This window comes from Athene cunicularia (assembly GCF_003259725.1).
Source record: "Athene cunicularia isolate RWA chromosome 4 unlocalized genomic scaffold, athCun1 chr4_part2, whole genome shotgun sequence".
NCBI classification, from domain to species: Eukaryota; Metazoa; Chordata; class Aves; order Strigiformes; family Strigidae; genus Athene; species Athene cunicularia.
The window spans coordinates 32,410,476-32,427,916 of NW_020799099.1; the positions used below are offsets into that span (position 1 = coordinate 32,410,476).

The 17,441-nt window shown below is 40.7% G+C and overlaps 1 protein-coding gene across 11 annotated transcripts in view; it reads left to right on the forward strand.

The window, feature by feature from the left end:
• Positions 1-17,441, forward strand: part of MAPK10 (mitogen-activated protein kinase 10) — a 181,066-nt gene that overhangs the window by 76,222 nt on the left and 87,403 nt on the right. For 7 of the 11 annotated variants that reach the window (XM_026848083.1, XM_026848084.1, XM_026848082.1 and 4 more), the window contains one exon: positions 4,925-4,996. The exons of 1 other annotated variant lie outside the window; for it this stretch is intronic. In XM_026848083.1, coding sequence (XP_026703884.1) covers positions 4,931-4,996 — 66 coding nt within the window. In that variant the 5' untranslated portion in view covers positions 4,925-4,930. Of the gene's footprint in view, positions 1-4,924; positions 5,024-17,441 lie in introns of those variants that run through there. 3 more of the 11 variants (XM_026848087.1, XM_026848089.1, XM_026848088.1) reach the window with 2 other exon arrangements.

Consider the following 17,441-nt stretch of genomic DNA (forward strand, 5'->3'; position numbering starts at 1 on the left):
CTGAGGCTCCACATTTGTCTTCCAAATTGTCACAAAAAAGCTTTAAATCTGCTTTGACAAGCCAAGGCACTATCCATTAAGCATGAGGGATTTTCTTGTTGCTTAGGAGACACAGAAATAAGAAACCATCATGGAGATATTTTCTGAAAAGAAAGTGACTGTGATGCTTTCTCCAGACAAGAGACCTTGTTAAGTGTCAGCTAGAGAAGTAGCTTAGAGGCACCATGGTGGGTGCAAGTGCTGAGGCTCTTCTCAAACCAGTACAGGAACAGTTCAGGCCCCTCAGGCTTACATCTCTTGGACCTAAGGCAGGCACAGGCTCTCCATTCATGATCCAGAAGCCAATTATGTGAATAATAGTGCAGTCTGGGAAGGAAAACAAGGCTCCCTGGGCCAAAAGACTGTCAAATTGCTCAGACATTCACTGGGTAACAGCATCATATAGCTTTGATGGTGAGGAAGGAATTGAAGGATGAGCAGAAAGCTTTGCTGCAGGAGGCTGTATTTGAGAACTGCAGTTATTACTGGTTTTCTAGTCTGCTTTGTCTACTGTCATTGCATGGTTTCCTCACTGCTCTCAGTAATTATACTAATAGTATTGATTTAATCCTTTCAGTCTTCAAAGAGCTATTTGAATAGTAATGAGATAATCCTTCTGACCCCTGGAGAGAAAGATAAACATTATAAAAAATAAACAGTCCTCTCCAGGAAAGAGAGATTTAGTAGCAGCACTGAGGGGAAGGGAAGGTTCATGCCTGAAATTGAGGCATGTCAGTAGCCCACGTTCTGTTTGGAAGAATAGCTGTTGAGAAGGGAGGAGGAGTGGCATGAAGAAGAGGAGGATGTTGAAGCAGCAGGTCAGGTAGAGGCCAAGATTCAGTGCTATGGTCACAGCCCCAGGCAGCAGTTCATGTAGAGGCTGTGCCACTGGACAGCTCAGAGGATTTTCAGGATTTTCTTACTCTTGCCTTCATGTCTACTTTCATCCTCTTATTTTAGTACCTCTTAGTTTTGTCTTGCCTGAAAGTAGATCATGTATTTGCTGCTGAGACTTGTATGGTTTTATGGGTTCTGGCACTGATCCTGATGAAAATTTGAGATCCAGTTGTGGTGTTGGTGTTTCATAGACAAGTTTTCTCCCTGCGATGCTACTGCCATCTCTGGCTTCCTAACTGGATGCCAGCCTGGGTTATTACAAGCTGTTTTGTTGTATCAGCACAGTTCCATTCTCCCAGTTCTTCCCATCCTGGGTGATTTTGCTCAAGGTTGAAAAGATAAAGCGTCAGAAGTAGGGTAGAGAAATATTGGATGCTTATGCTCTCACTTAAAGCTCAAATCCCTAGTGAGTGAAGCTATTTGTCAGTAACTTCTTGTTCTATAACCGCGTTATGTTGTGACACAATTATCTCAGCATCAGGTCAGGTCTTTATTTGTTTTACACTGACACTTCTTCAGTGTCTCTAGTCATGCAATGTCAGCTAACACCAGAGGAGGTATGATCAAGGGTATTTACACAGTTGAGTATAAGTGTATTTTCTGCATGAGGAAAGTAAAAGTTACATACATGTGTGATTATTTACAGGGCACTGAAGGGAATATCACATGAATTCCCTATACGAAGACACACACTATGTAAAGCATGAACTCAAGTCTGTTTTGCCCCGGGTATACAGTCTTATAGACCTCTGTGCTATTGTCGTGGTTTGAGCTCAGAAGGCAACTGAGCACCATGCAGCAGTTCACTCACCCCTTCCCCCTCAGAAATGGTAAGGAAAACATGAAGCGAAAGGCTGAGGAATTGAGACCAGGACAGGGAGGGATGACTCACCCATTATAGTCACAGGGAAGGGACAGACTCATTAGAGGAAGAAAAAAGCATATAAATTTAATTCAGGCACTAACAACAGCAACTTTTAATAGACAGAGTAGGACTGTGAGAAGCATTACATCTTAAAAACACCTTCCCCCCGCCCCCCACCTCCCTTCTTCCCAGGCTTAGCTTTGCTCCTGATTTCCCTACGTCCTTCCCCCAGCAGTGCAGGGGTCAGGGGATGGGGGTGTGTGGTCAGTCCTGCTGCTCTTCCTCCTCAGAGGGAGGACTCCTCACATTCTTCCCCTGCTCCAGTGTGGGCTCCCTCTCATGAGAGAAAAACCTCCACAGACTTTCTGTAACTTGAGTCCTTCCCACAGGCTGCTCAGGCGTGGGTCACCCCCGTGTGTTCCAGTCCTCCCAGTGCTGAACTACAACAGCGGAGGCCTCTTCCCTCAGAGTCCTGGTCCTCTCCAGGCACAGCTCCTGCTCTGTGTGGGGTCCTCCATGGGCTGCAGGTGGCATCTGCTCCTCCGGTGACTTCCATTGCCTGCAGCGGGGTCTCTGCTCCAGTACATCTCCTCCTCCTTCCTTTCATTATCCCCAGAGTTCACACAGATGTTCTCCTTGCACCTCCTCTTCACAACTCCACTCCTTCTCCTCTCCTGAAATATGTTATCTGAGAGGCACAGCCACCATCGCTAGTTGGGTCGGCCTTGGCCAGAGGTGGGTCTGACTTGGAGCCAGGAGGAGCTCTGAGAGCTTCTCACAGGGGCCACCGCTGTAGCCCCCATCCCCTGCTACCAAACCTCCACCACACACAAACCCAACACAGTGACAGAAAGCTCTTATCATTCCTGGTGTACAGTTGGAGGATCTCAGCTCTCTAGTGATTCATTTGATACATCTTATGTATAGAGGAATAGGGGTATTGATCTAGGCCGTTAAAACATATTATACACAGTAACTGCATACAAGGACAACATAATAAATTGTAAAATGTATTCCAGTTCATAAAATTCACCAGTCTATTGCTCTGCCCAGTGTGACTATTAATGTTGCAGTCACTCCTGCGAAAAGCTGAGGAGCTGTGTATGACCAGTAATGCATATAGAACACAAAGTGTGTCTTCTCAGTAGATCCTCACAGCAAATTCAGCGAGGAACAAAATTTCCCCAATTCCCTTCCCTTCCTTTCTTCACTTTCCACCATTAGACTCTATCCTGAATGTGGTATGCTTTGAGTAATGACATTTCAGTCATTGATTATTATAACAATATCATCCGGCCGATAGGATTTCATGGTGTATATATCTGCAGCATGAGAGTGTAATTATCTGCTGGCTTTCCAGAAATCACTGGCAATATGACTAATGTTAAAAGCTTTTTTTATATCTTTCTTTCTCCTTCTCGTTTTAATATAAACCCTCTGTGGCATGTGAATCTCTGGTAATGACTCACTGGGCAATGAGGCAGCAATCTCAGACACGGTAACATGATGTAGACAAGGTCATACACTTGCTCTCATAACAGGATTATTCATTCATTCATTAAAAATTAAACACGTGCAGGACCATGTGATGCATTCGAGTTGGCGTGTATTGGTCAATACTTTCTTGTAGTTTCTTAAGTCCTGATCAGTTTGTGTGAGATTAAGTTACTCCAGTTTTCACCAGAAGTAATTACATTTTCACCTGAGGATTGTTAATTGTTCCTATTGAAGACAAGTGCTGTAAGGAGGCACTTCAGAATCACAGCTATATCTTAATAGAGTGATGGTTCCATTTTGGGAGGTTTTGAGTCTTTGTAATGAGCTTATATTTAAAAGAGAAACATGAAGTTCTATACTATTTATCTCTTTTTACCTAAAATTTGCTGGGGTTTTAATTGGATTGTTAAAAGTTTTGGGGTTCTTTTTGAAGTGGAGTCATGCAGAAAAATCAACATGCTCCAAGTCTTGTGACCTAGGTACCTATTTCAACCTGATAGCGTTACTGTGGGTTTTTTTTAATTGATGTTGCACGGTAGAATGCAGCTAGGAAAGAGTTGGTTAGTCAGAGCTGAGTGTGATGCTATGGAATTAAGTTAAAACAGCTGTAATAGGGCACATAGGGAGGCCTACTGCGTACAGTGTATGAGTCCCTTGGCCAGGATCAGATGCCTGTGAAAGAATCTAAAGATATAGTGAGCATATAGGGTTGTCTTGAGTCAGAGGTGGTATTTTTGAGGTTAATAACCTTCACCAGATTCCTTCTTATGTGAACTTGCCTAATCATACTAGGGCTTATATTGACTTCTGATATACACAGCAACGTGAGGCAGGGAGTTTCACAGTCTGACAAAACAGTGTATGAAGAATTGTCTGCTATTGCTGATACTGAACCTGTTGTCTGTTAACTTAATTGGATGGCACATACTTCTTTTATTAAAAAAAAAAAAAAAAAAAAGAAGAAGAAAGTTATTTCCTTTTCACTCTTCAGTATACCACTCATTTTATGCATCTCCAGCATATCTCCATCCAGACAGCTCCTTTCTAGGCAAAAAAAATTTCTCAGTTTGCAGTTGTTTCATGTAAGGAATCTGCATGTGTTTTGGACGCTTCTTACTAGCCCTTTGTGTAACTTTTCTAGTTGTAAGATGTTAAGCTGAGAACCAGAACTACATGTAATACTCATAAAGTGATTGTGCCATGAATTTAGAAAGTGGTGTAATTTATCTTTCAATTTCTATAACTTTCCTAACATTTGTCAATTTAGGACATGTTTTTTTCCTCCCCATAATAGTTGTCTCCCATTCCCACGTTGTTTAGGATGTTATTGACCTGATGGTTTTTTTGCTGATGTAGGAGTATACAAGTGACATGATATACTTTGAGTTAATGGCATCAGTTACTTTAAAATTTTACGGCTGTAACCAAGTCATATTTGAGTTCATAACCTTGATGAGCACCAGAAAGAATTTAGAGCCTATTTACAGTTCAATGTTCTTACTGATTTCTGTTGTTCACTAGCTGGGTAGCAACTCAGGTTGGTTTTATAATCCAAATGTAGATAGAGCAGCATTGTATTTATACACCAGCAGACATACAAGATTCCTATGTTTTCTTTAATTGCAGGTATTTATGAGCCGCCATTTATTTTATTATTGTGGTGAACCTACTCTGGATGTGAAGATTGCCTTTTGTCAGGTGTGTGTTCCTTACAGGTAAAACAAGGTACAGTATATACTTGAACTTCATTTTTGTAGTTGGTGCCATAATTAAAGAAAAATAGAAGTGAATTAGAGCAGCTTACTGCAAGCAGCTGCTTATCAGAATTAGAGTAAATATAAAAAATAGAATGCAGCATAAAAATTACTTTTCTGTTTATTTTGAAGTTTATTTTGTAGTTTGCTCATAATTATTTTTAATTTTGTTTTGCTAAAATGTCAGTTAATGTTCTGAGACTCTTTTTTAGATACAAATAATAGCAGAGTTTGCAAACAGAAAAAATGTTGGCTGTACTTCCCATAAACTTAATGATGAGTAACATAACTGTACGTACACAGATGCTTTCACAGAAATATGTAAATTAAAACTATATTATCTTAGCCTCTGGGCCTTAGCCTCTGAGACAGAGCCTTTCACATTGTAGCCTGTGACTACAATTTTCTGTCCGTTAGTCCTTTAGTAGAAGTGCAGTGAGGGTAATTAAAATTGTGGGGTTTCTCTTGTCTCCAGTTGAACATCATGTGCTATGCAGGTTCTGGAGTCACAATACTGCACCACAGCCAATTCTGTATTTCTGAACTACCCCTGAAATTTTTTTGTCACAATTCTTAGAAGTCTACAAGGCTGAAATTACCTTTGTGATACAAAGAGAAAAGTGTATTGATTTGTCCAGTATTTGTTTCCTTGATTAGTTAGTTAGTTAACACATATATATATATATATATATATATATGTACGTCACAAATCTGTGTGCATGCTTTTCCGTCATGAATGAAAGATGACATTTTTATTCACTTCCCAATAGTGGTTTTTGTGCAAATTTTGTCTCTTCATAGCTTTTTTGGTCAGACAGGACACCAGTAATCTAACTAGCTGGAGGGTCATTAGAGACATTCTCCATTTTTTTTTGAAGGGTGAGAACAATGCTGCACTCTTAGAAAGGGAATTCTGGTAAACACTGTTTTTTTCCCTTTATATGACTTATAGGGTCCAAGTAAGTGAAAGTATAATTCTAAAAAAGAAAAGGCTATTGCTTGTGTGTAAGCATTTAACACAGAACTGACAGTTGTTGGACCGTTTCTTTTGTGTTTTTTTAAACTCGGGAGTGCTAAATATTTGTTCTGCTGAGAAGATTGGCTCAGCACTTCAGGTCTAGGGTGGATCTTGGCTATTCATTTTGATAATCTGTATAATTGTCTTCTCTGTTCTTTTTATCTCCCGCTCTTCATGTGCATATGTTTATTTAACTGTCTTAATTCTTCCACAGTTTTTGAGAGAAGAAAGCATTTGTAGAATGTAGTCTTTTTGTAATTTTTTGACAGAGTTCACTCGCAAAAAAAATTTCAAAAACTTCTGCAAACAATGCAAAAACCTTTTTTTCCTCAGATTGGACGAAAAAGACATTATTGATGAAAAAGTTACTTTCACTGTACAGAATACAGTGTTTTGCACAGCTCTACTTGATGACTTTCTTGTCCCTTTTACTTAGACCAAATCAGAGCTGTGCAGAAGCATTTCTATTTGACACATGCAAAGGAAAGGTATTCTTAATCACTTTTTTGTGTGTTCAGTGCTCTTTTAGCCTTGGCATCAATCAGTGCATCAGCTTGTATAGCCAACACTTTCTGTCACTGTGCTCCAGGTTCTTGATTTAGTGGAAACATGCTACTAGAATTATCCTTTGCTCTTACCCTGACTTAATAAAAGGTGTTCAGAGGCACATGCAGAACCAAACATATTTACATTGGTTTTGTTGAAGTATATATGATTAAATCAACAGCATTTTGGATGAATTTTTATCACTGAATGAAACTGTTTTGTGTTTAAAACCTACAGCAGATACCCAAAGAGGAGTCATTCAATAAATATATAAAAGAGTTACTATCCTGACATTGCAGGAAACAGAACTCTATCCTTCAAGCACTTATCACACAAAACCTTTTCAAGGTCTTCAGATTCTCAGATTTATTCTCCTGAAGATAAAAGCTGGTTCAGCCTTCATGTTGATTTATTCTCTCCATAAAGATAGGCCCTGATCCAAATAACAGTTAAGCACATAGTTAGCATTAAGTACAAAAGCAGGCTCTAAAGTAAGTCTTTTGTGTCAATTAAGACCTTGGCTGTCATGGATGCTCTTAATTTGTATATGGGGCGGGATGCGGGTTATATCTGTATCCTGCTTATACTTGGTCCAAACATCCAGATCTTTATTTAGAGACTTTTCAACAGTCCCCAGGGAGTAATACTGTTTATTCCCTGCTTATTCATAATGCCAGAGTGGAAATCAAATGCCCTGTTATTTACTAGTAATTCTGTGCTAAGTGTAAAGTTCATTTGTATCTTTCGGGAAATTCTACCTGCTGAATCAGTAAATACAAGATGTTCAGAAACAACTGTTAACAAAAGACAATGTGACAGCAGAATGGTTTTTATCAGTGAGAGGTAGATACAGCCGCTCAGATCTTGAGGTGTCTACAAGTAACAAGGATTCCAGCAGACATGACACCACAAAAATGTAATTTCCAGTGAACATAAATCAACTCAATAATTTTTTCATGTAGTTCAACACGACATGCAACCGATATCAGAAGAAGTCAACGTGACATAGTTTAATCCTGCCCTGTTGACCCGTTGAGAGCCTCTAGTGATGGTGTACTAAAATAGAGAATTTTTCCAATGGACTATTGCAATTTTGTGATTTGTGTTTGCCACATAGAAGTCCTGCTCCCATTTGGAACTTCTACATCATTGCAGACTTTCTACAAAAAAATATAGAGTCGTGCTGAAGTGTCTTTTATAAAGGTACAATATTGAAGAGTACTCCAATGATTGTTAGTACTGTGGACATATTTTTCCTGTAATAAATATTTTGTGGCCATTTCTCTCTCATGGCCTAAAAGGCATAGCTTTATGTGCTAGGAAAAAAAGGGACATATACCTAATGTTCCTCTTGACACAATTGAGTATACTAATTTTATATGATGAAAAGCTAATTCAGCAGAAATAGAATCTTAAGGATTTCCAATTAATGGAAAAAAGAAAAACCCTTCCTGAGAAATACTCAGTAACATAAGTGGGGTAAGTATGCATTTTCCCTCCCCCAACCCTGGCTGCAGTATAAAAATACCTGTCTGGCATTACTGTACGTTGCTAGCCAAATCATGATGTGAAATGGCCATCTTTGTTAAAGGATGGGGGAAAGGACATCTGCTTTTCTATCATAACAGGAGGGTAGGACAAGAAGATTTCTTTTTTAGGCTTGTGGAATTTAATCAGACTTTTGTAAGGCTGATATCACCAAGTTTTGTCTGTGGGACTCTACACATTCTTACTGAAGTACAATATAATGCGGAGTAGTATAGGACTTTAAAGTTTCAGTGTTGAATAATACCTAACAACGTCTAAAGGATACTGACTGCTTCATCCATGTTTTCCTTCATTCAGTATTTCAATAATTTTTTTAAATCAACATTGAGGCGTGTACAGCCTGTCATAATTCGTAAGTTTTCTAAACCATAGCTGAATAGAATTAGAATACCTTTATTTAGAATACAATAAAATGACTTTTTTTTTTACTTGGAGCAGTAGTCCTGAATTTTCTTGTCTTTGAAAAACACATCTTTGTTAATAGAATTTGTATGTCACAGCATTTCCATAGCTCTGTGATCAAAAAAAGAGCAATTTTTTGAACAGAAAAGACAGACGTGGGATTACTGATATGAAATACTGGGGACCTGGCCATGCACATTAAGGAAACATTTAATGTGAATCAGGAACATAAATTTGCATGCTAATTCTTTGGTACAACATCATCACTAGTCTTTATGACCCAGTTTAAACAACTTCATGTCCTAGAAAGAGTATGTCAGTGGTTTTGCATGCTGTCATTGGAACTGGTGCTGTACTGAAGCCACCAAAAGAAAACTTTAGAATGAAATTTGAGTTTGTATTTCAAGGGTATTTTTGCAAACTTCTACTCATTTTGTGCTTTAAAAAAACCAACCAAACAAACAAAAAGATTTTAAAACCTTTAATTTCTCTCTAGACATATTTTTTTTTTCACTGTATTTGGCTAACTTGCTTTATTTCCAGTCACGCTTACCTGTCTTGAACAAAATGTGTATAGATTTCCTAGATGCAATATTGCATCAGTGACCGTTTAAAAATCCCATGATTTTTGAAATATTTTCATTTTATATGCAGAAAAGATCAGCCTAAATGCATTGTTCTCCATTGATTGGTTGATTTATCTGGCCTGGGTTTTAATTTTATCCTAACTTAGACAAACCACTTTAATTACAACTAATGCTTTGATCAGATTGGATGGAGTTACTACTTTGACCAAGCTGTCTTGTTGCAGAATGTCCTATAATTATGCCTTCTATCCAATGGGAGATTAATTAGTATTCATAAGACATCGACGAGCAGTGACCTGTATCTTACATTTCTAGGACTGAACTGATACTTCACAGTATCAAGAGCTGTCTATTTCTAACAAAAGGTGTGATTAAGTTACTCAGCTCCTTGTAGTCTACTTATAAAAGGGGAAATCTTGTCATTAGTTATCGTCTTCAGAGTGAATGCTGTAATTATATAATTATACTGAGAAATTAAATTTTTTAATACTTCATCTGTACTGTTGTTACATGTTGCTTCTTTATCCTTCTTTTTTAAAGGAAGCCATGATGTGCATTGGGGCATAGCATTTTGCATAGTCAGTCTTCTTGCTACCCTGCTTGCATACCAGAAGAAAGCTTCTTAAACAATACCCAGAATTTCAGTGTAATTCCAGTTTCCTGATAAGTATAAACCATTTGAAATACACTGTATTATCAATATATACAATAAATAAAGAGGAACTGTTAATTCCATCTTGGGTCTTCTATGCTCTTAACACGCTATACTTCTATGCTCCTTTCATCACTGTTGAAAAATTGAGTGTGCTTCTCATTTCTTAGTGTTGTGATGTTTTGCGCAACTTCTAGTGAACCCATTTCTCTTTCCTAATCTTAATTGTATCTTGCTTTTTTCCCATGTTGTTGCTTCTTTTTCAAATCTAGGGCCTCAGAACAAACGGATTAATACAAACTGCTGTGTTTCCTCTCATTTCTCCTGTGAGTTAGATGTGGCTGCTGCCATTGCTTTCCTCCAATTTGGACACAGCTGCACAGTGTGTCTTTGCTAGTTTCCTATTGCTGGAGTTGTGCCTGAATGAAATGTTTCCAAACATCTTTACTGTAGCTTTCTCACCTACTCTTAAAATCTTTCTTTCCTGTATTTTTGGTTACATTTTCCATTTGGATCACTGATTGAGTGAAGAAACCTCACTCTCAAGGAATCTTTTCTCTGACTCAGATCAGTCTTCTCGTCCTTACTTTCTTTGTTACGATGACCAGAGTTGGATGTTAACTGTGTTTCAGTGTTGAATTCTTCAGGCATCAGGGGAATGAGGAATCATTTTGAACTAGTTGTTTTGCTGTGCAGATACTTGCATATTGCTCTTCTCTTAGAAGTCTGGTCTTGAGTGAAGCAGACACCTTTGGGTCACAGTGACTTCTGAGCAACATGTGATACCACAGTTACAAATGAACTACAAAAATGTTGCGCCTGTAAGAAAGAAGCATTCAAAAGTAGTTAAAGCCTGCGGAACATGTGGAGGACCAGTGAAGAATATGTAAATAGTGCTTTGCTTTGTATTTTGAGTAAATACCCATGAAAAGGAAACAGAAGGCTGCTTCTTGTGTAATCAGAACTAGGTAAGAGCCAATTCTGAAGCTGCTGGGTTTTTGGTATCTGAAAAGAAGTTTAAACAAGGACAGTTTGTTTAAACAAAAAAACCCAGCAACCAAAAAACCCAGGCAGCACTTGTGAATATCATACTCCATCTAATAAGCTGTTTTAATATGAGTGTTTTAATATAGAGTTTAATGTTTTCAGAGTGAAAAAAGTGTCAGGGTTGAAACCCAGCTAGCAGCCAAATACCATGGAGCTGCTCACTCGCTCTCCCCCACCTCTGAGAAAGGGGAGAGAGTTGGAGGGGTAAAGGTAAGGAGACTCGTAGGTTGGCATAAAAACAGTTTAATAATTTAAAAAAAAAAACCCAAAACAATAATAGAAGGTACAAATGTGTAATGCACAGGGTGATCGCTCAACACCTGATGACTGATACCCAGCCTGTTCCCAGTTAGCAGTCCTGAAATACCAAGATCCCACAGTTGCAATCCCAGCAGTGAGAGCCCCAGTTCCCCACTGACCTTCCTTTATATACTGAGCATGATGTTATATGCTATGGAATATTTCTTGGACCATTTTGGGTCCGTTGCTCTGGCCATACTCCCTCCCAGCTTCTTGTACACCTGCCATGGACAGAACATGGGGAGCTGGAGAGTCCTTGATCTCTCAGAAACAATTGAAATCATCAGTATATTGTCAGCATTCTTCTTATACCAAAACACAGCACTATTCTAGCTAAGAAAAATTAACTCTATCTCAACTGAAACCAGGACAGTATCCACACTTTAGAGCATGCCATTTACATTATGCTCAGGTTCCATGTTTCTCAATACATTCTAATTAATTACCATTCCTTTCCCTGGTCTTTGATGTATACACACAGATATTATTCCTTTAGTCTGTTGGCCATCGCTCCAGAGTGTATAGTGAGTTCACTTAGTCCATAACTTTGGATTCCATCTGTCATGATGGTCTTTTAAGGCAAGAGGGGTGATGTTGGTTCAGTCAGTGGAGTCATCAGGGAAATGATGTGCAGTCTCTGCTACATTTGGAGCTCATAGCTGATGTATCTGGTGCGGTCCATGCTCACAGTCTGCAGGCCGAAGATGTTGATCTTGAGGAAATTGCTGGATACCAATTGCTGAAATCAGCCCTGACTCTATCAAAGTTTTGGGGGGTTTTTTTGTTGTTTTTTTTTGTTTTTGTTTGTTTTGTTTTGTTTTTGTTTTTGGTTTGGTTTGGTTTGGTTTGTTTTTTTTTTATATTGTGATGGCATTAGTATGATATGTATCAACCATAGCAATGACAATACGCAATAACAGGGTGATTTAGCAACTAACATCATACAATTCAATCCATCGTCTATTTTAATCTAAAATCAAATCCCCTTGAGGCACACATTGGAATTCTCCATCCTTCTTCATTATCCACCAAGTGCATTCAGGTCCATGGGCAAAAGTAATCCCACACATGGGTTTACTTTTACCTGAGACAGAAACAACCCATACTGTCTCCCCAAGCATATTTTTAATGTGCACTACAGCGACTTTATCCCCATCTACGGTATGTAGAAGGTTTGACTGGGCAGGGCCAGTGTGGTTGGCAGATCCTCTGGTATTGACTAACCAGGTGGCTCTTGCTAAATGCGCATCCCACTGTTTGAAAGTTCCACCACCCATTGTTCTCAGTGTTTAGCAACCCAAAGTATCGCTCAATTTTCCCAGAGGCTGGTGCATGACGGGGGATGTGGTATACCCACTCAATTCCATGGTTTTGGCCCAAGTGTCTATGAGATTTTTTCAGAAACGAGTCCCATTATCTGACGCAATTATTTCTGGTTACCCTGCTGCCACAAGACTTGCTTTTCAAGTTCCAGAATAGTGTTCAGGGTAGTGGCATGGGACATCACATATGTTTCCAACTATCCAGTTGCTTCTTCCACCGTACAGGTCGGTACATAGGATTTCTGTGCTGTGTTTGTGAGAGCATGATATAATCAAGCTGTCAGGACTCACTGTAATTATATTTTAACCATCATCTTCCACGCCAAAGAATTTTAAAATGTTTGGCTTGCTTGATCACAGCACATGTCTCACATTCATGCATAACCTCTGCGATAGTGTTCATGGTTAAGTCCACCCCTCAATCACAAGCCCATCAATATTTTCGCTAATGGTCTGAAGAGTCATAGGCCCAGAGAGCCATAAATTTTTCACCCTTATGTTGCCAGTCCAGATCTACTTAAGCCACCTTAATCATAGCAGCTTGATCCACCTGTTGGTTGTTCTGATGCTCTTCAGTGACCTGGCTCTTGGGTACATGAGCATCTATCTGACATACTTTCCCAACCAGGTTCTCTACCTGAGCAGCAATAGCTTGCCATAATTCAGCAGCCTAGATGGGTTTACCTGTGCTGCCAGTTACTCGTTTCCATAGATGTAACAACCCCCACAGGGCATTTGCCACCATCCACGAGTCATCGTAGAGATAGACCACTGGCCACCTTTCTCCCTCAGCAATATCTAAGGCTCACGGGATTCACCTTCTCCTTCAGCAGCTTCTGCAACCCATTGTGTGAGGCTCCACACAGCAGCCTTCCACCTTTGACGTTTCCCTACAGTGCTACAGGACTCATCAGTAAACGGGGCATATCGCTTCTCATTATCTGGTAGTTTACTATGTGCTGGGGCCTTTTCAGTACACGTCACCTCTTCCTCTGGTGCCATTCTGAAGACTTTGCCTTGTGGCAAATTTATGTTCACTTCCAATATTACTGGGTGGCTGGGGGTCCCAACTGGAGACTGCTGTGTGAGCAGTGCAACCCACTTACTCCACGTGGCATCAGCTGCACGGTGTGTAGAGGGGACACTCCCTTTGAACATCCAGCCCCGCACTGGCAGTCAGGGAGCCAGGAGGAGCTGTGCTTCAGTCCCCATCACCTCTGAAGCACCTCGGACCCCTTCATATGCTGCCAGTATCTCCTTTCCAGTTGGAGTGTAGTGGTCTTCTGATCCTCTGTATCCCCGACTCCAAAACTCCAGGGGTCGGCCTTGGGTCTCCCCTGGTGCTCCCTTCCAGAGACTCCAAGTAGGGCCATTCTCTCCAGTTGCAGTGTAAAGCATATTTTTAACATCTTGTCCTGCCCGAATTGACCCAAGGGCTACTGCATGAACTATGTCCTGTTTAATTTGTTCAAGGGCTTGTTGTTGCTCCAGGACCCTTATAAAATCATTCATTTTCCAGGTCACTTAATAGACAGGGCTCACAATCTGACTGTAATTTGGAATATGCATTCTCCAGAAACCCACAACGCCCCAGAAAGTTTGCATTCCTTTTTTTCTAGTCAGCGGGGACAGAGCTGTTATTTTATTAATCACATCCATTGGAATCTGATTACATCCATCTTGCCATTTTATTCCTAAAACCTGAATCTCCTGTGCAGGTCCCTTGACCTTACCCCACTTTATGGTGTAACTGGTTCTCAGAAGAATTTGGACTATTTTCTTTCCTTTCTCAAAAAATTATTCTGCTGTATTACCCCATACAATGATGTCATCAATGTATTGCAAGTGTCTGGAGCTTCACCCTGTTCCATTGCAGTCTGGATTAGTCCATGGCAAATGGTGGGATGTGTTTCCATCCCTGGGGCAGTCAATTCCAGGGGTATTGGACACCCCTCCAGGTAAAAGCAAACTGCGGCCTGCACTCTGCTGCCAGAGGGATTGAGAAAAACACATTAGTGATATCAGTTGTGGCGTACCACTTGGCTGCCGTTGACTCTAGTTCATATTGAAGTTCTAGCATGTCACAGTGGCGTGACAGCATGCAGACCACAATAGTCCACTGTCAATCTCCATTCTTCATTAGATTTTCATACTGGTCATATGGGGCTCTTAAAGTGTGAGTGAGTCTTTCTGATCACTTCTTGGCTCTATGATCATTCCTTGGCTCTATAGTCTACGAATCAGGTTATGGAGAGGAATTATGGAGTTTTGGCTGATGCAACACTGCCACTGGTGCACTGTTATGGTAGTGATTGGCACCTGTTATTCTTCAACCCTCAGCAATCCAACAACAGAAGGGTCCTCTGAGAGACCTGGCAACACAGATAGCTCTTTGATTTCCTCTGTCTCCAAGGCAGCTATATTGAAAGCCCACTGATATCCTTTTAGGTCCTTAAGATACATTCTCCTGAGATAATCTATGCCAAGAATGCATGGAGCTTCTGGGCCAGTCACAGTGGGGTGCTTTTGCCACTCATTCCCAGTTAGGCTCACCTCAGCCTCCAACACAGTCTGCTGAGAGGCTCCATCACTGCTTAGAGGCTCCATCACTGCTGAAATACAAATGGGTTCTGCCCCTTTAAAATTTGATGGCATTAGGGTACACTGTGCACTGGTGTCTGCTAGAGCCTTATACTGCTGGGGGTTAGATGTGCCAGGCCATCGAATCCACACAGCCCAGTGAACTCGTTTGTCCCTGTCCTCTGCCTGGCTGGAGGCAGGGCCCCTCTAATGTTAGTCATAGTATTCATTATCAACAAATGGGTTAGTGTGGTATGTGTGGGTCTCGGTCTCATTTTAGTTTCTCACTTCTTATGAGTATGAATCAGAAGTACTTCTCATAGGATTGGGAGCAAAGTCAACCCTTCTGCTCTGCTTGGGCAACTGATTACTGGAAACTGGAGCGACATTTCTCCTGAAAGAACTCTGATTTGTATTTGGTCTTCCTTCCAACTCATGTACCTAGTCTTCTAGGTGGTAGGTAGCTTTTCCATCTCATTTTCTCATGTCTTCTCCATGGTCACTCAGGCAATACCACAGTTTGCCTCGTGGTGTGTACTGGTTCTCTCAAGTAGGGAAATGCTTGCTCCTAGTAGCTGAGATCCTAGTCCGTTCAGGTGGAGAGTAGGACACGTCCTCTTTGAATTGCTGAAATTCTCGGGATAATTTCTCAGCTAATATGTCTGGCAACCTCTCCACAGCCATGACAAGGGAGGAAGAGCAATTTCATATTGCTGGAGTGGGCAAGCCAATTCATCCACTATTGGTCCTTCTTCATCTCTTCAATCCATTACTGCTAATGAATTGGCATATGGTGATGGTGTGCTCTGTACAAAATTCTGCCACATGGGCTGGGTGCATTGGACTTTATCTGGATCTGTGGGTAGCCATGCATTGTCTGGATCATAATAAAGCCTCTCTTGCATGGCTAGTTCCCCCAAGTATTGAATACCTCTCTCCTTGGTGGTCCACTCAGCTGGATGACATATAACATCTCCCTTGAAGGTGTACTTTTCCTTCATGCCTGGCAGAAGTCACCTCCAGAGGCTGAGGGCTTGTGTCTTTCTTCTAGTTGCCTTGTTGACACCCCCTTCCCTAAACAGGGATCCCAGCTGCCTGGCCTCCCTACCCTCTAATTCCACACTACTGGCTCCGCTATCCCAGAAATCCTTTTGCATGTCTCAAGGCTCACTCAGGGATAGGGATCAGGTGATTACTGGTTCTACCTCCTCCTCCTGTTGTCATGATGGTCCTGGTTCATCACCATCCTTTACAATGCGAGGTGATTTTTTTGTGTGTATTTCTTTTTACGTATAGGAGCAACTGACACTGTCACAGGTTGATCCTCTGGTTCAGCTAAAGCACCTGTCCTCAGGGTTGGAGTGACTCTAGTTCCTGTTGCAGGGGTTGGAGAGACTGCAGCGCCTGTTGTGGGGGTTGGAGTGTCTTCAGTGTCTGTCACTGGGGTTGGAGTGGCTGCAGCGCCTGTCCTTTTGTTATTAGATCCAAATACCCTCCCTTCCCCTTATGGGTACTGAATAGTGTTGAACAAGGCTCAGGTAGCCCCAACACATTGCAGTGATCTGTGTCTCTCTGGAATTACCAGAGTGACAGCATATTTTTCCATATATTTTACTAGTTTTTTTCAGAATTCTGCACTTGTTCAGAGGTGAAGTTCCAAAATATTGGAGGGGCCCACTGTCCTAGATACTTGCCCTTGCTATCCCACACCCCAGGACACAAAGCAAATATAGTAAAAGATCAGTGATTAATTTATCGAGTTATTTGCAGGGATCAGTTGGCTACTTGAAAGCTGACTTCATAAAGGCTAAATTGTGTCCGGGGACTAGGACAAGACTGCTTGAGAGAGATTTTAAAAAGGCAAATAATTAACCTGTTAAAAATCCCCCTCAGAACACTGGGTTATTACAATCCTTACAGGATGGGAATGAGGTAGAAGAATAGGGAACTGTGGTGTGATGTGTCTGATAAGAAGAATCTATAATACTACACCCAAACACACACACCCAAGATGAAAAATCTATTTTTTGTAGGAGATTTGATCACTAATTGTGGACTTTAGAGTTCAGGGAGAGCCAGAGTAAGTGAGAAGCCTGGCTTTATGGTGAGAAAAATAGATAACATTTCTGCCAGAAATACGGCCTATACAGAATACCCAATGAATTAAGTAGGTCTTTCTACGCAAAGATACTTTGTGTTTCTCAAGTGGCAGATTCTGTGACCATCCAAATTTACAGAGCAAAACCTATGACCATTAAATCCAAAGCAGAGGGTTCAGTAAATATCTGTTCATCCCAGAATTCTGGCACTTGAATCTTCTGAGAAAATTACAGCTGTACAAGTGGGAGAATAGCCATTAAATTAATAACTTGTTGTTGACTTAGCAG